Source organism: Glycine max, chromosome 15, assembly GCF_000004515.6.
Source record: "Glycine max cultivar Williams 82 chromosome 15, Glycine_max_v4.0, whole genome shotgun sequence".
Taxonomy (NCBI): Eukaryota; Viridiplantae; Streptophyta; class Magnoliopsida; order Fabales; family Fabaceae; genus Glycine; species Glycine max.
The window spans coordinates 28,744,768-28,768,487 of NC_038251.2; the positions used below are offsets into that span (position 1 = coordinate 28,744,768).

Here is a 23,720-nt window from a genome sequence, read left to right on the forward strand (position 1 = left end):
GAGGGTGAGCTAATGGGGCATTTTGGAATTGATAAGACTCTTGTCTTCCTCAAGGAAAAATTCTTTTGGCCCCATATGAAAAAAGATGTTCATAGGTATTGCAGTAGGTGTGTGGTTTAATTACAAGCCAAGTCTAGGGTGATGCCTCATGGGCTATACACACCCTTATCCATTCCATCTGCACCCTGGGTAGATATTAGTATGGACTTTGTCTTTGGGCTTCCTAGGACCCAGAGGGGTGTAGACTCTATCTTTGTGGTGGTGGATAGGTTTAGCAAGATGACACATTTCATACCATGCCACAAGGTAGATGATTCTAGTCACATATCAAGACTCTTCTTTAGAGAAGTTATGAGGCTTCATGATTTGCCTAAGACTATTGTGTCTAATAGAGATGCTAAGCTCCTTAGCCATTTTTGGAAAACTTTATGGGCTAAGCTAGGAACTAACCTCCTTTTCTCCACCACTTGTCACCCACAAACTGATGGGCAGACATAGGTAGTGAATAGATCTTTACCCACATTATTAAGGGCTCTCCTAAAAGGCAATGACAAGTCTTGGGATGAGTACCTTCCTCATGTGGAGTTTGCCTATAATAGGGGGGTTCATAGAACTACTAGGCAGTCATCTTTTGAGGTTGTCTATGGGTTCAATACTTTCACACCTTTGGACCTAATTCCTCTTCTACTTAACACTTCTTTTATACATAAAGAAGGGATATCTAGGTTAGAGTTTGAGAAGAAATTACATGAGAGAGTTAGGAACCAAATAAAGGTGTACATATGCAATTAAAGGCAATAGAAGAAGGAAGGAGTTGGTGCTTAATGAAGGAGATTAGGTTTGGCTCTATCTTAGGATGGATAGATTTCCTACTAAGAGAAGGTCCAAACCTAGCCCTAGAGGTGATGGCCCTTTTCAGGTCTTGGAGAGGATCAACAACAATGCTGATAGACTAGACCTCCCATATAAGTATGGAGTTAGCAACACCTTTAACATTACTAATTCGGTTCCTTTTATAGGTGTAGCTGATTTAGATAATGAGGGGATGGCAAATTTGAGGACAAATCCTCTTCAAGAGGGAGGGGATGATGCAATCCTCCCAAGGAGGGGACCCATAACCAAAGTCATGGCTAGGAGACTTCAGGAAGATTGGGTCAGAGATGCAGGAGAAGGTCCTAGGATTCTCATGAGCCTTAGGGTAGATTTTGGGCTCATGGACTAAGTATAAACTCACTTATCTTTGTACATATTAGATTAGGGTTTCATTATTTTCTTGGTCTCGTATTTAGGACTCTATAGTGTAGGAACGATACTCCACAAGTTTAGGGTAACCTAGTAATGTATGATTTTTCAGCCCTTATATTTTAGGGAACCTAGACTAGTTTTTGTATTAGGGATAGTTTTGTAATTTCATATGCATTAAGTGTACTATTTGATGTGTGTGTTGGTGAGAAAATTAATTGAATTGGGAGAAACCCAATCCATTTAAATTTTGGTCCAACCTAAGGGGGAGGTGAGCATTTGCTTGCTGCACCTCATTGCCACATCATATAGTCTCCCTGATGTAATCCTACCCCCCAAGGGTATTGGATAGAAGACTCCAAGAGGATTGGGCTAAAGCTACTAAAGAAGGCCCTAGGGTTCTCGTGAACCTTAGGGTAGATTTTTCAGCCCATGGGTCAAGGTTGGATCCACTCTTCTTTGTAAATATTAGAATAGGTTTTTTCTTCTTTTGGGCCTTGTATTTTAGCTATTCTAGTAGTATAGGGTTTTAGCCTTGTATTTCAGGGCATTTTGAGTAGTCTTTGTAGTATGGACTTTTTTTTATTTTCATGTATTTTTGGAATGGGGGTGAACTTAGCTATTATAGGGGGTGTGTAGCTAAGCTCTAGCTTTTCATCTCAAGGAGGTGAGCTTAACTATTAGAGAGGTGTGTGCAGTTAAGCTCTAGCTTCTTTAGGAATCTTCTCAAGGAAGCTTCTCAAGGAGGTGAGCTTATTTATTAGAGGGGTGTGTGTAGCTAAGCTCTAGCTTCTCAAGGAAGTTTTCTCAAAGAAGCTTCTCAAGGAAGTTTTCTCAATAAAACTTCTCAAGGAAACTACCTAGTCTATAAATAGAAGCATGTGTAACACTTGTTGTAACTTTGATGAATGAAAGTCTTATGAGATAGACTTCAAAGTTCCACTTCTCTCCCTCTTTTATTCCTTCAATTTCGTGCTCCCCCCTTCTCTCTTTCTTTTCCTCCATTAAAGCATCCTCTTCAAGCTTCTTATCCAAGGCAATTCTTGGTGGTGAAGCTCCTTCTTCCTTGGCTTATTCCCTAGTGGATGGTGCCTCCTCTCTCCTTTTCTCCTTTGCCTTCCGCTGCATCTCCATGGTGTAAAATCACCATTGAAGAACCTCATTGAAGCTCAAAGATCCAGCCTCCATAGAAGCTCCACAAGCAAGCTTCCATCACACCCTTTGTGCATGTCCTTCATGTTTTACATGCCTCATGACACCTAAACACACTTAGTAGAGAATCTTGAATTTGATCTTGGATTAGTGGGCTGAACCATAGCTGAAATTCACTAATCATAATTAGTGAAATGTTGGCTCCACAAATTCAAGTTCAAATTCAAGTGAAATTTGAATAGAAATTCAAAATTCCCTCCAATTTTGTGTGACACTTAGGCTATAAATAGAGGCTTTGTGTGTACATTTTGGAACTTTGGTCATTTGAGAAATTAGAATTTAAAGTTCAGACCTCATTCTCCCTCTTCTCTCTCTCAAAATTTTATTCCCCTTTCTCTTTCTCCCTCCACTCATCTTCTCCTACATTCAAGCTCTTATCCATAGTTTCCTATGGTGGTGTGCTTGTTCTTGACCCATCTTCTCATTGAAATGACATCTCCAATCACCTTTCCTTTTTTTTCCATTCCACTGTCATTGATCTTCAAGAAGCAAAGGACTCCATTGACAAAGAAGATCCAAGGCCTATAAGCTCTACATCGAGCTACATTAGTTCTACTCTCTCCTTAATGCTAATCGAACACTGACGAAGATGAATATGATATCCTGTGTTCGAATTCACAAGTCTTCACCGTTCAATTTTTTTACAGTGTCGCCACTTGTAGTCACCGCTGTAGCATCTTTCGCTTCAACATAAGGTCTCTTTCGTTCATTCTTCTTTCTTCTTAAAATGAAACTCTTTCATTTTTTCCTCTCGAAACCTGAATCTTCCATCATTTCAATTTGCAATCAACTGGGGCAACCCTTCCATTTCCACAGAAAATGCAAAGCATTACAAAGAGCTTGAAGCTGCTAATGATATAATCCTAAGGGAGTGAGAGCTTGGCATCTCTGTCTCAATGTAATGTCGTTTGTCTATTTTTTCCCAATTTTTTAATTGGGTTCCAATTGTTCTTAATCTTTGTGTGTACTTGGTGAATCATGAGATGCGGTTTTGGTGAATTTGGAGTTTTTTTTTATGTTTATCGACAAATATGCATGTCACTGATGACCACCTCTTCAATCCACCACCAATGTTTTGGAAACTCTTCTGTCCAAACCTATCTGAAAGGCAGTTTTAGTGGGTAAAGTGAAAAGCTAACTAAGAGGCCCTTTTTCAAAACAGTTCTGCATTTCATATTAATGTTTGGGTTCCTCAGTCTCTATTTGATTACAAAGAAATAATATTAATGTTTCAAAGGTGTTAAAATAGCCGTTGGGATTCTGCCAAAAAAGAAAATTAAACTGAACTGTAATAAAAGACAATGACGAATATTAAACTGAACTGAAGATGAAATTACTTTTTCAAGGGTAAAAGGAAGGAGAATTATTTGTCTTTTGTCCTAAACAAATTTTACAATACTATCGAGCTACAACTTGTGATATTGTTGCATCATTAATTGAACATTTTTCTTCATGCATAATAAATTTATTGGGTTTCTTCTCATCTCTGTTTATGGAAAACGCTGGCTTTTGGGGAATTATCAGAATAGTGTCACTTTTCAACATTGAAGAAATTTCCTTCACAGTCGGCCTATCATTTGCATCTTCCTGCACACATAGTAAAGCTATTTGCATGCACCTCAATAATTTACACGTCGAATGTGAGTCATCCAGTGAAGGATCAGCAAATTCCATGCCTTTTCCTTCTTTCCATAGCTCATAAGCCTTAAAAATGAAAAAATAAAAATAAAAATAAATAATATATATATATATATATATATATATATATATATATATATATATATATATGTAATTTACCACCATGGTGAAAGCAAACTCTCCACTACTTAAACCAAAAGTTACAAAAATTACTTACATACTCCATGAGGTTTAAATTTTCATGTTCACCATAAAAGCATGCTGTCCTCCTGCCACTTACAATTTGTAGAAGTAGAACTCCAAAGCTGTACACATCGGATTTGGTTGAGTATAAACCTTTCATAGCATATTCAGGAGAAACATAACCACTGCATCAGATGAATAAAGCAACATGATGTATTAATAATTTGAAGAATAGTCACGAAAGACTCTAGAGGAAGTTTCAAATCATGGAGTAGGATTTAATATACTTACTATGTTCCAACAATTTTACTAGTGTTTGCTTCAAGTTCGTCTTTTCTAAATATTCTTGCCATACCAAAGTCGGAGATTTTTGGTTTCATCTCATTGTCTAACAAAATATTGCTAGCTTTTATGTCTCTATGGATTATTGTCAATCTAGAATATTCTTGTAGATAAAGAAGCCCTTGAGTAATTCCCTCAATGATGTATATGCGTTTTCTCCAATCCAGAAGGTACCGTCTAATAGGATCTGTGTCAAAATCACTTAACAATTAAGAGGAAAATCATTTGTTCCAAAATGGTTAGGCAGACTACAATTTGATCGTATGTTCAAAACGGTTAACTTTGATCAATTTAATCCTTTCATAATTTTTCTTTGATTGAATGTGCTGGCACCCTAATTCGTATAGGCTAAATTCCTGAAGTATAAGTGTTTAGCCAAAGGACCAAGGGTTTAATGTTTAGCCGAAAATGGAAATTTATTTGTCTTATGGTGGCTGAACAAATTCAACTAAACAAGATATGGTGCAAAAGATGCCAGCTGAATTTATGGATAGGCGATCTCTCAGATCTGTGGGCTAGCTTGTAATTTTAAATTAGCTTTTGTTGTTGCCATTTGGATTGGAAGGATACAATGTTTGCGGATAAGAACCTATGTTCAAATCTTGGTGCGAATGCAAAGATAGTGGTTCCTTAAAAGTAAGAGCTTGATAGGTGGCAAGCACGATTTAAAATTTGAAGGAGATGGCCGTTGCAATTGGTTTGCATGCCTAGAGAACAGGAAGTGTGGTAGCCAAAGTGTTTAAAGTTGGTTCCCACCAAAGCTAGCTGAATTCTGGGAATTGAGTTGGAAAGCTTGCCGAAGTCAGCCAAATGGAATGGATATTGGCAGTTAGAGGCATCATGCACGACTTAGGCAGTTCTTCCAATTTATGTTGTTAAATTGTAGTATATATGTGCTAGGAAATTGTACCGGGGACCCTTTTACCTAAAAAAAAAAAAACAATTAGATTACACTCTCAAGCCTCTTATACCTCTCACATTCTTTACGGTTTTTCATCTAGAGCTTTTCTTTTTGACAATCATTTAATTTTTCAAACCATTTCTATCTTCCAAGTGATTTTCAGAGTAGCTTGGGAATCCATTGCTAAAGAGTAGATTTCCCTCTTTGGTGCTAGTCGCTTGATGCTCATTTTAGAATCATGTTGAAGTTAGGCTAGTTAAAACTGATTGGGCTAGTTCCAACTATTCTTGTGACAACTTATTGTGAAGAATATCCACAAAATCAATATAATTCTTGTTATGTATGTAAAATTAACCATTCAAGTATCTGTCAAAAAAAAAACCGTTCAAGTGTATGAACCAACTACTTTTAAACAGCCTTACCTAACGACTTTAAGCTTTTGAGATGATTGGTGCATGACATATTAATATTATTCATGTTTCAACTCCAAAAGACTCTCATGCAATGCGGGCGCATTTTAGATGTATGATAAAAACACTAATGTCTCTTATCTTAGCTTAAGCTTTTAGGATAGTTGGTTCATGACAATTCTCTGTCAGTTATCATAATAAAAAGAAGGCTTTTTGGGATAGTAGGTTCATGACAATTAACAAAAATATGAATGTAGATATCTCTGTCAGTTAGCATAATAAGCAGGAGACATTCCTGCAAAAGGGTGAGCAATTAACATGGGGTAAGTGGTCAGTAGAGTTTATTCAGATTTTAATGTCCTAAAGTTAAGATCATACTGCATATTCACTAAATGTAAAATGTAGAAATGTGAAGATTTCTGACCAAATAGATAGGAATCCAGGCTTTTGTTTGGCATGTACTCGTAGACTAACATTTGTTGTTCTCCATCAATGTAGAAACCCAAAAGCCGAACAAGATTCACATGCTGGAGTCGTGCAGTTAGCATCACCTCATTTTTGAATTCTTCAAATCCTTGTGTAGAGGCTTTTGATAGTTTTTTCACAGCTACTTCTTGACGGTTTGATAGGATGCCCTGAACAAATAGGCACTTTTATATAGTGAATTTCTTACCTTTGAGTAGATAAGGTAATTTTAGAATATGCATTTCTTTTCTCTCCACTACTTTGTAATTACCAACTAGAAATAGAGATTGCGAAAAGTTCACTATAAAGGGGTTCCAGCAACCAACATGTATTGGTCTGAGTGATAGAGACTAGATTACAGTTCATTCTATTTTCCTCCCCATTAATATGTTTTTCAATGTCATTGATACATGGCCCTTTTTGAGTAAGGGAGAACTTCATAGAAAATAGGAGGAAAAGAAATAAAAACCAAATTCTGAATCCATTATTCTCTACTCAAAGCAATACAGTAGGTTTGTATAAGCTACATGTTACTAACACCTAGCTGCTACATACACCCCTAAAAGCAAGCCGAAAGGCCAAACCAGAGTCCTAACAATTTCTATGAAACCCATTCTAGAACCTATTTCCGATTGTTATTCCTATGTTTAATAAAAGAAACTAATAACATTTCTTTTGGGCTGCCAATAGGAATTGGGTCTGAATTAGTTCAGGATCAGATACTATTGCCGTAAGGTTGTTTAATTAATATTGTACCTTGTAAACAGGACCATAGCCCCCCTGGCCAACTTTATTTTCAATTGAGAATCTATTTGTGGCCTGCTCAATATCAGAAAAGCTGAATACTTGTAAATCAGGTGCGTTGCTGTGGAAAAGTCTTGAAGCGTCTTTATTCACATTGTTCAAAGTACTTAAAATTACTGCTGCTAACAGATTAATGAGCAGTTATACAAACTAAAATCAGTTACTCAACTGTAAGCATAACCGATATTTTGCAATATGGATACAATAATTATAAATGGGAAATAAATGTAGCCGAAGAAGTTACCTGTTGATTTGGGAAATCTCCTCCTTAAGTAGTAAATTAAGATGCCTAATAGGATAACAGACATAGCAGTTATGATCAAAATGATCACTAATAATCGCCAACTATTGCGTCCATTTTGGTCAACATGTTCAGCTGAAACATTATCCACGATATAAATTATTAGCATTAAATGTTATGGCACATACTTATGAAATTAAAACTCCTCGTAGGAGCATGTACTTTAATTACTGTTTACGTAAGCCAGTTCCATATTTTATTTCCAATATTTGGATTAGTGATTGGCTCATGAATTATGAGTCCCGAGACCAACAAAATCAAAAAATGTCCTGTACTATGCTCAGCTGGCATTGTCTATCTATGCATGACCATTTTCAACGGGTCTTTGAAGGGAAACTCTACAAATATTTACCTGTTTCGAGTATTAACTTACTGTATTAAGGATATCAGTAAAATGCAACATTGACTGAATTTCTCTTGAAGAAAAAGGTGCAGTATATGTGAAATGGCTATTTCTACTTACATAGCAGCATAATATATTAATAATCTTAAGGTTCTTATTTTTCACAAAGAAAATAAACAATCTCAATTGTATCTGAGGTTGGCTAGAAACTCGCGATCTTATCACCAAGCTTGAAGGTAAAAGGTTTACACAGTTTCATGTTAAAAGTTACTGACATCCTGCTGCTAATAGACATTAGACGTAGCTTTACTCTTAGTAAGAATATTAGAACAACACAGCAAACAAAACACTTTCTATGCATTGAGCAAATGTATTCAAAAAATAATTATGGATTAGAACTAAGTTTTCACAAATCTTAAGCAAGCATCAGTAACATCTTTACCTGCAGCACTAGAAAGAACCCAATTGTCATCATAAGGAACTTGCCACACAGCATAGCCAAGTAACTTATTTTCCCTTGCATAAGAAACCTTCATTTTGACAACCTCAACATCATCATAACCTATCCAAGTCGATCCATTGGAGAAGTAATTAACTACATAAGTAGCATTGTACTTGACATGGCCTCCATATCGTTGAATATAAGCCTTGATGTCCTTATAGTTCATAGCTCCACTTTTTCCAATTGCTGGACCTGTTGCTGATGCACCTATTGCATTATCCTCTGGGTTCCTAAGATTCCAGGCATATCCATAGAAAGGCAACCCCAAAACCAACTTGCTAGCCGTTACTCCACTACCAATCCATTCCTTGATACCATTGTCTGTGTTTACAGAACTTGAAGGATCATATAAGGCTGCATGGGCAGCAGTGAAATTTGCCAACTGAGGCATGTGGTAGTCGTAAGTCAAAATATGTACCCAATTCAAGTTATTTTGAATAGACTCCACTGGGTAAGAAGCGGAATCCAAACCTGGTCTAAAATGAACAGCTGCCGTTAAGATCAACACTTGAGTGCTATCGTTTGCTGCCTCAGATTTTGCAGCTGCCCTCCACTCCTCAAAAAGCCTTCCCATGTTGTTCATGTCAGAAATTGTTTCAGGAACCCATGACAGGTCCAGGCCTTGAAAACCATAAAGCCTGGCTATTCTTATTGAAGACTGAATGAAATATTTCCTTGAAGAGTCTTTGCTTACCATTAATGATAAGACAGTGTCGTTACCATTTCCACCTGCAATTGACAGCAGTGTAGTGATGGATGGATTCTTTTGTTTGACAGTAGTTGTGAATGAAGAGAATGATTGCTCATCTTCTGGGGAGACATAGAGCTCATATGTGGAAGAGTTCAATTCAGCAAAAGCACATATCAGGTGAGTATAAAGAGCAGAGTTGATGTCTGAAACAGGAAATCCACTCCCAGAATACCAATAACCAGCTTGTAGCCATGTTTGTGCTTTTAAAGGTTCAAACTCTTGGCAGAGAAGAAATTCAAAAAGAACAAGGGCAATTGTAATTCTGGAGACCATGAGAGGAAGTTATACAGTGTAGCGATTATATTAGAGATGGACAAACAATTACTAGTCGTCTAGTTTTCAACCTTCTCTCACCACGTCTGATATTTAAAATACGCAGAAGCTATGTGTAATTGCTTCGGATTTATGTGAATCGGTTTTGTACAAACGGAGAAGCAAACAACATGCTAATAGTAAACGTCTATAAGGCACAGGTGCGTTTTTATTACTAGTGACAACAATTTCTTGGAAGTAGTCATGTGGACTTTGAAAACATGAATTAAAGGAATTGCTAATTTCCTTTGCTTAAGTTGCCATTGTCACCAGTGAGAATCTCTGCTGAAGTCAACTAGTGAAGTCGAAAGATTAGTTTTTTAGGACAATGTCGCTGATTTAAAATGTAGGACGTCGCTGTTTGCAGATATATATGTCGACGAAAGCAACAATTATGTACACCAAAATGTCACATTCAATTCATCCGACCAATAGTGATGAAAATTTTGGTTCATATCTATCCTCTACGGAATTCTAGGACCTGATAGAATGCAGCTTAACACTCCATGACCTGTTCCGATGATATTTTGTATTATTTCATTTTATAAGCTCTCTTAAAATAGTCCCAAGTTACTGTATATTATGTAATCAGTAGTAGTTACTCAGAAGTAGATGTGTAAACAAGTGGGGGCTACAGAAAATTTAAGCTTGATTTATTTTAAAAATAAGTGGTTCAAACTTAAATAATTCATTTAGACAAGGTTAACTGAAATCCTGGGCTTGAGTTTGAGTTGTTTAACTTGTTTATAATTTTATCAACCAATAATAAGTATCATTGAAAATTGGAAATATTCTTCAGCAATATGGTAGACCAAGTCAGAAACGATATCTCAGATTTTAAAATAACAGATGCAACTACACATGTACTTGTGAAAGAAAATGGGAAAAGGGAAAGAAAGTTCGAGATGTAAACAATGTAGTAGCATAGGTGCTGAGATGTAAATGAATAAGTAAAACAGGTGTTGCGACTTGAACTACGAAGGAGGGTTAATTGCAAGACGAGAAGGAAGAGTATGTATGTGAACCAGAGGAAAACAGATTGGGAGCAATCCCGTCACTTTCTTTGGTTAGGTTTTAATTTCATCAGTTAAATTCTTTTTACTGTATTTGTTTTTTTTTATTATGGTATGGATATCAAATAATTTTCGCAGAAAATAAAGACTAATCTTGATTGTTGTGAGCGTACATACAATACAATGAGTAGTTCCTTCACATAATTTATTTTATATTCAAGATTAAATTTTAAATTTGGATCACAAATGATTATTCCTTGTATCAATTATTGTTATTAGTACTTAAGTTATTAATGTCAAACTTATTAAGTTTGTACTTAAATTATTTAAATAATTGAGCTTAATCAAAACTTGAATTGCTGTATTTAGTTAAACAAATAAACTTAATCAAAAATTTAAATAGTGGAAATCAGATGAATAGTTTAGATCATTTATATTCCTGTGCATAAATATTAATAAAATACAACTAATTATGTTATAGCCATCGAGTTAATCCCATGTCCCCTTAATTGTGTCTCTTCTTCTGTTACGCTTACGCTCACACTCTTTTGAATCAGTCGCGGGCTGCAGCTAAGCACTTTCAAACCCGTTTATAATTGAATATTATTAAATAGAAAGACTACTAGTTGAGTTGTAGGTTTTTTTTTTTCTATTTTTGTTACAAAAATCCGATTACACATTTAAAAAATTAATTAATTAGACACGAGTGCTTAATGGGTTAAGGTTAAGTTTTAATTATCATTCAATCAAATTTTTTGTTAATCCGAATCTTTTTTTCCTTGATAAACTGAAGAATTATGAAAAAAACTATTCAAAATCGAAAACAACTGTCATGATTTTTGAGAAACCTCATATCCCATGAACTTTCAATTAGTTAAGTCGGACCATGAGTTTCTTTACCAATTAATTTACCTTGATACATTTTTGTATAAGATTGAAAAACAAAATGTTATGTCAATCCTAAAATTACATATAAAAAGTTAAGACTTTATTTAAAGGATTAAGCCTAATTTGATTCAGACCAATAACATATTAATCTAATTGTAAATATAACATGAAACAAGCTTATGAAAAATTTAATTCAATAAAAAAAATATTGTGTAAATAGTTACTTTTTCCCTTAATGTGTAATTTGTTAATAAATGTATCCCTGAAAGATAAAAATATAAAATTTAGTCCCTAGGAGTGTAAAAAATGCGACAAATATAGCTTAGCGTTAACTTTCGTCCGTTACCATTAATAAAATAGCATACGTGACACAGAGGGACAAATTTTTCATTGAAATAATTGTCAACGTGATTTAGTCCCCGAGAGGATAAAAAGTGCGATAAATATACTTGGACGTTAATAATAAATAGTATAGGAAAGAAGCTAGGGAAAAATGGATTAAAAAAATCAGTAAAATACAAATTAAGATTTAAACTCTTATGCTTTAATTATCTATCTATTTATTCATCTATCAAATTGTTAATTAGTTTTTTAATTAATCAATATAACTACTTATTTTTCAAAATAAAATAAATTTCTTTAGTTTTATGATATAAAAAAATTAAGTTACCATTTAAAGAAAATGAAAGTCTTTTATTTCTTGAAATTTTTTGTTTCTTCAATTAATTATTAATTTTTATTAGTACTCTGTGACAGTATGTCAAATGGAATGCAAGATCGTTGCAGCCCCCAAACTAGTGAGAGATACAACTCTACGTTCCAAAGACAAATAATAAACCTATGCGTTAGTTTTTGTTTTAAGTTAACCTCTGTATTAGTTTGAACATTATTATATATTTTTTATTTAAATTTATTTGGATTCTTTATTTGTTAATAATTGTTTTCATTTCATTCATATTACGTATGATAAGTGCTATCTCGAGTGGAAGCTAATAAGATTTATCCAGAGATTCTTTCATATTTGAGGTATATATATACATTTTATTGATTAAGAAAAAGACTTATAATTCCAATTTAACTTTATCTAGTTTAAATTTTGTGAGACTTTTTTTAAAAAACATAATTGATTAAATCCTTTTTTTAAATAAATAAATAAATAAATTTGGTCTGAGGACCGGTTGTGTTTTTTCTACTCAAGACTATCTGACATATTATTTTCCATCTAAATATAAGGGTACTTAAGTTGGAATTGGGATATGAAATAATTTTAAAGATTAAAAGTGGAAAATTTAGTAGAAATTTGATAAAACAATAAGATATAAGATAAAAAAAATTTAACTGCAAAGATTAAGATTTGACAAGGAAATCAAAATAATATATATATATATATATATATATATATATATATATATATTAAAAGGAAATTTAAAAAATATATTGTATAAGTACTAAATGAATAAGAGCAGTAAATCACAAACACATAATAATAATAATAATAATAATAATAATAATAATAATAATAATAATTAGTTGCAATCTATTATTAACGCTGGATATATTTGTTGCACTTTTTATACTTTAAGGGACTAAATTTTATATTTTCATCTTTCACGGACGCATTTGTCAGCTGGTGGGAAGACGAAAAGTAAAAAAAAAAAAAAAACATTATGACAAATATGTCTCTATGCTGACAATCATTTCAGTGACAAAGTTGTTTCTCCGTGTCACGTAGACTATTTTATTAACGGTGGTGGATAGAAATTAAAAGTCGGATATATTTGTCGCACTTTTGAACTAAATTTTGTATTTTCATATTTCAGGAACGCTTTTATCAGTAAATTACATATTGAGGGGTAAAAATGATTATTTACCCAAAAATATTTTTATTTTAAATTTAATATATTAAATAATATATACAAGTCTGAGAGGGGATTGGCAGTAACTTAAAATTCAATCCTATGACTTTTTTTTCTGGATAAATACCAGTAGTCAGATTCAAAATCACAAATCGTTTAGTAGATTTTTTTATATCCCTATTGTGGGTTTGTTTTTGTCATATCCGTGAATCTAAATCCATTTTTCATCACTGGGGTAGACACAATTTTTTAAATCGTACATTTACAAATTGATGCTGATTAACAGATCTCAATCGCCACTCTTCTATTTCTTAGCAACTCCATGACTATGCTGCCTTGGTGTGTGACTCTTTCATTCACTCTGTAATTTTATCTTCTCACTTCGTTTTTATGATTTTTTATTAATAATTATTAATTTTATTAGTTTTTATTGGAAATATCAGTCAGAATTCAAACCGGTGACGTCACCCCTCTTCTTCCTTCATCTTTAAATTCAAACCAGTGTCCTTCCTTTTATTAGTTACTCTTACTAACAATTTTTTAATTATTAGTTTTTGTAAGACAAAAAAAAATCACATATGTTCACTAAAAGATCACATTTTTGGTAAAAAAAAAAAGTTTAATATATAATTCACATTTAAAATAACAAAATCTTAAAATTCATTTTAGACCTAACTTATTGTTGGAAAAATCCTACATGCTTGTTTATACTTACAAAGATCAATTCTTAATCTAATAGTGACAATGATAATTGTGGTGACGATATGTTAGGTTACTGATTACACAAGTGTATGAAGAAAGGACACATGGCAAGTATAAGAGGAAATCAGAGCAGTAGCCAGAACCTGGATTAGGTAGCTAACTAAGATCAATTACAGTTAGTAGTTAGCTTTGTAACTGTTAGTAGTTAGCTTTGTAACTGTTCAAGTTAGTTAAAGGTAGTTAGTTAGTTAGTCTTGTAATCGTTCAAGTCAGTTAAAGGTAGTTAGTTAGTTAGCGGTCAGCTATAAATAGAGTTGGACTGCCTAGAATTAGGGAGAGGAAAATAATCACTGTGGTTGGTTAGGGAGGCTAGGCTCAAATCCCTAGTGGTGCATTTGAACTTTAAGAGAAATAAAACAAGAGATTGGCCTGGTACCATCACTAGTATCAGAGCAAAATTCTGATCTTGAGACGTGAAGCTATTCATGGTTTCAACAGGAGGAAACATGGATGCGCGTGTGAAATTTCTGGAGCGAGGGTTCGAAGGCATGATGAGCACACGTGAGGACGTCACAAGTTTGAAGCGATTGTTTGAAGAGGAACGCATTGAGCGAGTGGAGCTAAAGGCTCAAATGGCGGAGCTAATGGCAGCGGTGAGGATCTTGTCGAGCACTGATCAGGAAAGCGACAATCGTGACCATGCAGAACAACAAAATCGCGATCGAGAGGTAAAGTGGCGGAAACTTGAGATTCCAATTTTTGACATAGGAGATGTGTTTGGTTGGACAAATAAGGTGGAACACTATTTCGAGATTAAAGGTGTAGAGGAAGAAGATCGAATCCAAGAAGCCATGGTCGCAATGGAAGGAAAGGCACTAACCTGGTACCAGTGGTGGGAATTTAGTGTGAAAAACCCTAATTGGATAGATTTCAAGAATGTTGTGATTCAGCGGTTTCAGCCTTCAATGAACCAAAGCCCTTACGAGTTACTACTCAATTTGAAACACGAAGGAATAGTAGAAGAATATCGCGAGGAGTTCGAATTGTATGCAGGTCCATTGAGAGAAATAGAACCTGAGTATTTGAAAGGCATATTTCTGAATGGACTGAAAGAAGTGGTGAGGGCAGAGTTAAAGTTGCATTCAGTAAACACCATCCCTGAATTGATGGACTATGCACAACGGATAGATGAGAAAAATTCACTAATGGAAAAAGGTAATGTTGGAGGTAATAGAGGTGGTCAAACTAGAAGTTATAGTTCCTCAAGAACTGTAACGTGGGATCCAGGAAACAAAGGCACCACGAAAAAAACAAGAAAGATGAGTTCGAGCTTGGAATCAAATAGTGTGAAGTCCACTGGGGCATACAGAGGTAGGCCTTTTAGGAGGCTATCAGATGCGGAGTTCCAAGAAAGGGCATAAAAAGGACTTTGTTACCGCTGTGATGGGAAATTTGGCCCTAGTCATTTATGTCCCAATAAACAATTTGAAGTCCTTATTTTGGGAGAAGGACAAGATGAAGAAGACGAAAAAGAAGGAATTGGTTGATGTTATGAAGCAACAATTTCCTGCATTTTACCTTGAGGACAAGGTGGCACTCTTGGGGCAGAGTATTGTTAGGTTACCGATTACGCAAGTGTATGAAGGAAGGACACATGCTAGTATAAGATGAAATCAGAGCAGCAGCCAGAGCAGCCAGAACCTGGATTAGGTAGTTGACTAAGATCAGTTACAGTTAGTAGTTAGCTTTGTAACTATTAGTAGTGAGTCTTGTAACTGTTCAAGTTAGTTAAAGGCAGTTAGTTAGTTAGCCTTGTAACCGTTCAAGTCAATTAAAGGCAGTTAGCAGTCAGCTATAAATAGAGTTGGACTGCCTAGAATTAGGGAGAGGAAAGTAATCACTGTGGTTGGTTAGGGAGGCTAGGCTCAAATCCCTAGTTGTGCATTTGCACTGTAAGAGAAATAAAACAAGAGATTGGCTTGGTACCATCATGATACTAGTAATGATGACAGGATAATGGTGGTTGGTAATAGTGGTTGTAGGGTCAATGATGATTAAGGTATTGGTGACAACAAAACTAGTGTTGTTGGTAATGCCTATGGTAATGGCAATAGTGATGGCGGTGTCGATGTCAATAGTATGATGGTGGTTGTAACTTGTAACATTAGCTGTAGTGTCGATGTTAGTGGCAATGATACCGATAACCACAATAGTGGTTGTCGTGATTGTGGCATCAATAATGGTTGCAGTGACAATGGTGATAATGGTGGAGTGGTAATAGTGATAATATCAATTAATGTTAGTGAGAACAATGCTAATAACAACTACAATGGTGGTTGGTGGGTGATCGAGAGTGGAAATGTATTTTTAAAACTAAAAACTAAATTTACAATTTTTTAAAGAATTTTAAAAGTAGATTTAAAAATATTTTAAAATAGTCAAGATTTCATTTTTCTCAAACGCAAAGTTTTTTAAAACTATATTTAAAAAATAAAAACTTGTAACCACCCTTTACCTATTTTTGTTTTGTTAGTTATTTGTTTCTTACATTAGAAACTAGGAAGTAGGAGTAAATACATGTAACATTTCTCGTATTAATTTAATTTGTTTGGCCAACCTCACCATCAATGTGAGACGGTAGTTAGAATTACAGCAATGATAGAGAAAGAATGGTGAATGGCGAATGGTCCACCCCACCCCACCCTATCCGAGATCACAGAAGCAGCTCCGACTAATCCGCTTAGGTCGGATCTATTTCCCACCACTCTTCACTTATTTCCACCTTTGGTTTCATTTCATCTCATCTCACAACAACAAACTACCTCCCATCATTCTATTTCCAACCCTCATCAACAACCTCCTCCATAGCCAATTCTCCAAAAAAATACACTAACAATTAAAAACTTGAAAACATTATCCTTCTAAAAAAAATTCACACTCATATTGCATAAATAATAAAACCAAAGGAGCATGACATCCAGGAGGGAAATATCAATTTCAGCAACCATTGCGAAGCTGGCACGTTGTTGTTGAATGGGCAATGTTACGGGGAGCGTGGCGGCGAGATTGGCGTTTTTCCCGCCGGAGCCGGCGACGTACAGGGTTTCCCGGGAGCAGGACGGGAGGGTGGTGGTGTCGGGTGCGGGTTTGAGCGAGGACAGGGACCTGGTGGCTCACGTTCTGGAGACGAAGGGCGGGAACAGGATCGTTGCCACGTTCTGGAAGCACACTTTTGCGAGGTTCACGTTGCTCTACTCGCATGGCAACGCCGCTGACTTGGGACAGATGCATGACCTCTTCCTTGAACTCAGGGCTCACCTCCGCGTCAATATCATGAGGTCAGTCACGTCTCTTTACATGTTTATTTGCATTAAAAAATTACGGTAATTCAGTATCAAAGGTTTCTCGCTATATGAACATACGAGAGAGGGTAATCCGGTGTCTAGACTCTAAGGTTTCTCGCTATGTGAAGATACATACGAGAGAGGGTCGGTTACATATGCAAATGGGTTGGATTTGGATTCAAACTCGTGAATAACCGATTATCAAGATATAAGTTGAGTGCATGTTTGGATATACCTCCAAATTTGATTTCGAATTAAAATTAGTTGTGAAAGATTAATTATAAATAAAATCGATGTTTAGATTAGAAATGATTTTGAAACGAATTTATTAATGTTTTGATGTTTTTATTTTAAAAATTAGGAAGAAAACTTAATATAAAATTTTCTGTTTAATGTATAAATTGTCAAAACAAAAAATCCAATTCAAAATTGATTTTGGTATAAAATCAATTCTTTAATTCTTTTAGTATAACATGATTGGTTGATTTTAGACGACTCAATGGAAAGTCAAGCACACTTGCTTTGTCAAATTTTCTGTGTTCGGTTGTGTCTATGCAATATGTATTGAGTTGTGACACGATTTTTTTTTTTACCTGCTGTGCAGAATTTGCGTGTTTTAATTTCTTGTCTTCAATTGAAAACTCATTCTTCCTCTGAGGTTTGGTACATGTATTTTTTCTTAGACTTGCGAATGTTTTTTTTTCTGTTTGAAGCTGAGTTAAATATCATCGTAGAAAATCTTTTACAAATAAAAGTAGTTTTCCAATGAACGAAAATTCTAAAAAACTTAAGGTTTTATAAGTTGACTAGATTTAGAGCCTAAGAGGAAATTTGAAGAAAAACCCAATGGGCCAAACAACATACAATTTGTGCATATGGTGTTACTGCTTTACCTCTTCAATAACCTGCTATTGTATATATTATTATTATTATTATTATTATTATTATGTTGAAAAGGATAGAAGGTTCTGTTTCGAGCATGATGTTAAGAAAAGTTAATTTTTGTCAAATAAATGAGGTGAAAGGTCATGGAATTTTTCTAGCTTAATCAAATAATTTTGAGTTAGAGTTTTGAATACACCAGTGCATTAAATATTTGGAAGAGTTTTGTTACATATGATAATCCTATTCAGTTTGAACAAATTCGTCTTTCGTGAAAAATATTTATGATAAAAGAAAATGTTTGTTTTGTGTTTTACTTTGTATGAATTATATTTTTTCTTAACTTCCATTTTGTTATTTTTGGAGGGGCTACATAATGTTTTATATTTTTCGTCCCGACAGATCATAAGATGTTAATGTACCTATCAGTTTTGAAGTATAATTGGTGAGATTCTTTTGGCATCTATATTTTACTGACACTTTTTGTTGCAATGCAGCTATGACTATGCAGGATATGGAGCATCTACAGGTAAGGTGAGTAAAACTCCAGATAACTTTCTGTGACCCCATCATTCTTTTCTGTCATTTTTTATTGGGCAGTTTACAAATAAAATTTAGAAAAGCCTGAGTTGAGCTCAGAAGTCTAGGTTTGTACACTTGCCCTAAGGTTTGGGAGTGTATACCATGAAATATAATATAAAGAAGCAAGATTGTTCATTCCATTTCAATTCTGTATTTTCTCCAAACCAATCGATCTAACCTGAAATCTTATGTGTGATTATCTCTCAAACTTTGATAGCCATCTGAGTTCAACACATATTATGACATAGAGGCTGTGTATGATTGTTTGAAGAGTGAATATGGCATTAAGCAAGAAGATTTGATTTTGTATGGTCAATCAGTTGGTAGTGGGCCCACAATACATTTGGCTACTAAGTTACCTAATTTGAGAGGTGTTGTTCTTCACAGTGGCATCCTTTCAGGGATAAGGGTCTTATACCCTGTTAAGGTGACATTTTGGTTTGACATATTCAAAGTAAGTTTTGACCATCAGTGTTCTTCATAATTCTTAATCAATAGCAAACTTGCAGTACTTATCATTGAGTTTTGTACTAACAAAGGTCTCTTTATTAATTTCAGAATATAGACAAAATAAGGCACGTTGACTGTCCAGTCTTGGTTATACATGTACGGTTATCTTCCCATCTATTTATTTTTCTTATTAGTTTTACATTATACATGCTTCTTTCAGTGTTCAAAAAAGCTCATTAGTTTCTTTCTTCTGGCTCCTATCCTGAAGAGATCTCCCTTTTACTTTTTTGGGTATATGAAGATATTGTTCTATATAGAATTTCTTAATTTGCTATCTTTATCAACTAGGTTGCTATCTTTATCAACTAAGTATGAAATCATTTTGATTGTTTTGTGTTGTATTTAATGAAATTGCAAATGTCCTGTATTGGAAAGTGATAAAGCACACTCATACAATAAGAGCCCATTGTACAAAGTACACATAAGATAAGGCCAACTAGACCCAGCATTTATAGTAGTCATCACTATCATTTTAACAAAATTTGAGCTGGAAAATTAGATGTTACGGTCTCTGATTTGTGTCACTTTTCATGATTTCATTAGACTATACAAACACCTTAACTTTGATGAAATAATCCACACTTTCTCATGCTAATAGTAGGTTTGTTTGTCTGCTTTTGTATTATGGGCAGGGAACTAATGATGAAATCGTTGACTGGTCCCATGGAAAAAGATTGTGGGAACTTTCCAAGGAAAAATATGACCCTTTGTGGGTTAAGGGTGGGGGTCATTGCAACCTTGAGGCTTTCCCAGAGTACATCAAGCACTTGCGCAAGTTCCTAAATGCCATGGAGAAACTCTCAATCACAGGAGAGACAAACAAACAACCCACTCATGATCCTAGTGATACTGAAGAAGAACACAAACATAACAAATGTTTAAGATTTGGTTTAAGATAGCTTTATCTATTTGAGGTTTTACACGTAGGAAAACAGAACCGTGCTTTGTTTGAAGGTTGAGACCAACACTACTTTCACTCAGGTTCAAGATTTAGAAGTTAGTCTATTTCTTAGGAATTGAGGGATGTCTTTGATCAAAATCCTGCTGAAATGACCATTTCTTGGATGGAGAAAACTCGCAAGTGGTGTTCAGGGCGTGTCCAATTTGGCCTAAGGCGAAATTTACATTTAAATTTAAATTTATTATTTTATTTATTAATCAAAATTTAATACGTAAATTTTTATAGTATTTTATTTTAGTATATAAAATAAAAAATTTAACTAACCTATTTTTAACGTGGGTAATGTTATATAACATTTAAATAATTAGTTTTAATTTTTTCAATAATAGTTGGAGTTACACATGCCATTAATAATATTTTAGAAGCACGCATATTTAAAAAATAATCTTTTAATATAATGTAATACTTTAACTATAGTTTAATTTTTTTAAGTATGCACTTTTGTAATATTTTTATTTTTAAAAATGAATGAAGATTTTTTTAATTTATTTTCATCTAATTTTTTTAATTTTTATAAATTAAATAAATAATTAAACATGATTTTATATTTGAAAATGTATTTAAATTGACTTCCAAATAAAGCTGTGCATTTAAATATAAAATGGCTGATATAAAGAATTTTATAATTATATGTATAATCTTGACATCAACATTTGCACTAAATATTTTTTTCTTCATATATATCAATTCTAGATTCTTCATTAAATTTAAACTCTATTAGATTATTTTTAAAAATAAATTACCAAGAAGGTGCAGTATGAGACAAAATTACATGACAAGAGTGAATTACTAGTGAATTACTAACGTCCGTTTATTAGGCGTCACCTTAAGTGACACATTAAGTATTAGTCATTTTTAACTTTCTACACCAGTTATAATCCTACGTGTTCTAGAAAAATCATGTTTTATATTGAGAACGAAAGTATAATAGAAAACGCTTTCATGTAAAAGAAATGAAAACTAAAATTTATAGCATGAGAATCTATATAAAATATAAAATACAAACATAAACGAATTATTTAAGGAAAAATTATTTTAATGGCAATTGAAATTCTTAAAAATTAATATGATATTATTTTAATTATTAGTTACAAATATCTTATTATGTTAACATTAATGAAAAAATTAAGCATTAATTAAAATAAGTAAGGAAACAAGAATCTCGTGATAGGATAATTAATAATATTTAATTTGATTTGATAGAGAAACTCATTATATGACGCAAAAAGAGGAAAATATTTTTTTTGAAAGAGAAAAGAAGAAACTATTCAAGAAAAGGAACTAAAATTTATAATACAGAAATTTATGTAAATATAAATTAAATACAATATGCGTTATTATAAATTAAATTTTTTTATTGATGATTTATAAATATTTCATTATATTTTATATTAATCAGAGAAATTTAAACATTAACTAAAAAAATGAGAAATATAAAAATTTCCGAAAGTAACGTGCGTAAATTAATAATATACGAGTAAACTATGCTTTCATCCTAAGGGGATGTTTGGTAGGGGGACATTTTCAGTTTTTTTGGGAATGTTAGATTGAGAATCTTTATTTCCCATATTTATTATCAATTTTAAAAAATAATATTTTTGAGAAACAATGTTTTTAAGCTAAGAAAATTTTCACACAAGGAGAAGTTCAAATTTTACTTCTCATGAGTTAAAATTATCTTTTACTACATTAAAAATATCATATGTATTAAATTAATTAAAGTAATAGATAAAATATCATATAACTCTTTGTTTTTTATGAAATTTATTTAAATATTTTTAAAAATATTTATAATCAATCAAACATATTTTATTTACTCTGAGAATCATAATTTTCAAGATTTATGATTTTTAGACATGAAATAATTATTCTCTAATAAATGCCCTCTAAGTGTAATGATGACCTATTTTCTCTTAGTCGAAGTTGGCTAAAATATAGCCCTGACTAATGTCAGACAAAAAATCCTACCCAACATCAGTTGTAAAATAGTTTTGGCTGATGTTGGCTAAAAAATAGCTCTAACCGATGTCAACCGAAAAAATTCTAGTGGATGTCGACTGTAAGAACCTAGTCGATGTCGACGAAAAATAGTCATGTCCGATGTCGGTCAAAAATATCTAGCTGGTGTTAGCAGAAAAAACCCTAGCCAACATCAACCAAAAAACCTAGCTAATGTGGTTAAGAAATAGCTCTAGCTGATGTCAGCTAGAAAATTCTAGTCGATGTCAGCAAAAAAATCCTAACCGACGTCAACTAAGAAAATCTAGTTGACATTAGCCCTAGTCAATATTGGCTAAAAAATAGCTGACCTCGACTGAAAAACCCAAGCAGATGTCTATTCAAAAGTTAGTCATGACCGATGTCAGTAAAAAAAATCTAGCCAACGTCAGCCAAAAACATCATTGGTTAACATCAACTGAAAAAACTTGGATGACAACGGCCAAAAAAATCCTTGGCCGACATTAGCAAAAATTTCCCATGGCTGATGCCACTTAGAAAATAACCCTAACTAACATCATCTAAAAGAAATTTTGGCCAATATCAGCAAAAAATAGCTTTGGTTGACATCATACAAAAAAATTCTAAGCTAAAAAACCTCAGCCAATGTCAGTGAAAAACAACTTATGTCGATGTCGACCATAAAAACTTTGGTCACTCATAGTTATGAGTGTTGAGCGAGAAAGAGTCGCAAGGAAGAACGTGAGTTAGAGTGAGCATCTTCAAAAAAAAAAATTTCAAATTCTATATTTTTTTTGAGAGAATTTGAAATCCCACTGTTTTATTCAATCAAAATGATTCATAAAAATACCAAAAATTAAATCTCCTTTCAAATACTGTATCCAAACAAACTATTTTATCATGAATCATTTTAAATTCCTTAAAAAAATGAATTTCTCTATTGAATTTCTCCATCCAAACACATTATTATTGAAATTTATTTTCAATTTATTGTATGGATGATTTCATAAGGAGTTCGATTAATTTTACGTCACCAATGAAATCAGAATAATGGGAAATCTTAGAAATAGTTATTTTATATACGGAAAAGTGATCTCCAACAAAAATAATATATCTATCTATCTATCTATCACTACTAGAATTTATAGATTTAACATCACACGATTAACATCGGTTATTGAAAAAACCGATGTTAACAAAAGCTTGGTGGCATTTTCATAAATAATTTGAGTTAAGTAACATTGGTTTTTTCAAAACCGATGTTAACTAGTTGACGTTAACATCGGTTTTTGGGAAAATTGATGTTAACATCAACTGGTTAACATCGGTTTTGAAAAAACCCGATGTTAACATGATTCGTTAACATTGGTTTTTAATAAAACTGATGTTAACCAGTTTATGTTAACATTGGTTTTATTTAAAAAACCGATGTTGTGTTACACATAAATTAAAACCAAAACCCATTCCCCCCCCCCCTCCGCACGCTCAGTCTCGTAAAGAAAGCCTTTCTCTTCTCCCTCACCCGCAAGAGTTATCACCATTGTTTGTGACCTGTGACTGCCGTCGGGATTTGTGACTATCGTGAGGTTGAGCATCCTCCGTTGGAGTTTGAGCATC

The 23,720-nt window shown here is 33.5% G+C and overlaps 2 protein-coding genes across 5 annotated transcripts; one reads left to right on the forward strand and one right to left on the reverse strand.

Moving 5' to 3' along the window:
• Window positions 1–3,765: 3,765 nt before the first annotated feature.
• LOC100787480 (cysteine-rich receptor-like protein kinase 19) lies at window positions 3,766–9,612 on the reverse strand. Of its 4 annotated transcripts, none has more exons than XM_041010071.1 (7): window positions 8,284–9,612; window positions 7,442–7,573; window positions 7,150–7,313; window positions 6,353–6,563; window positions 4,567–4,804; window positions 4,310–4,460; window positions 3,766–4,158 (listed from the first exon to the last, which is right to left on the reverse strand). In XM_041010071.1, exons 1-7 carry the CDS (start codon window positions 9,365–9,367, stop codon window positions 3,853–3,855), a joined length of 2,286 nt encoding a protein of 761 aa, XP_040866005.1. In that variant the 5' UTR covers window positions 9,368–9,612; the 3' UTR covers window positions 3,766–3,852. The 4 variants fall into 4 exon arrangements, with proteins under 4 accessions (XP_040866005.1, XP_006598479.2, XP_040866006.1 ...); XM_006598416.4 differs by having other exon boundaries at window positions 7,150–7,316; XM_041010072.1 differs by having other exon boundaries at window positions 3,766–4,041; window positions 7,150–7,319.
• Window positions 9,613–16,493: 6,881 nt separating this feature from the next.
• LOC100776609 (alpha/beta hydrolase domain-containing protein 17B) lies at window positions 16,494–20,246 on the forward strand. Its single transcript, XM_003546565.5, has 5 exons — window positions 16,494–17,203; window positions 18,589–18,625; window positions 18,891–19,127; window positions 19,232–19,279; window positions 19,816–20,246. Exons 1-5 carry the CDS (start codon window positions 16,899–16,901, stop codon window positions 20,080–20,082), a joined length of 894 nt encoding a protein of 297 aa, XP_003546613.1. The 5' UTR covers window positions 16,494–16,898; the 3' UTR covers window positions 20,083–20,246.
• The last annotated feature ends 3,474 nt before the right edge of the window (window positions 20,247–23,720 follow it).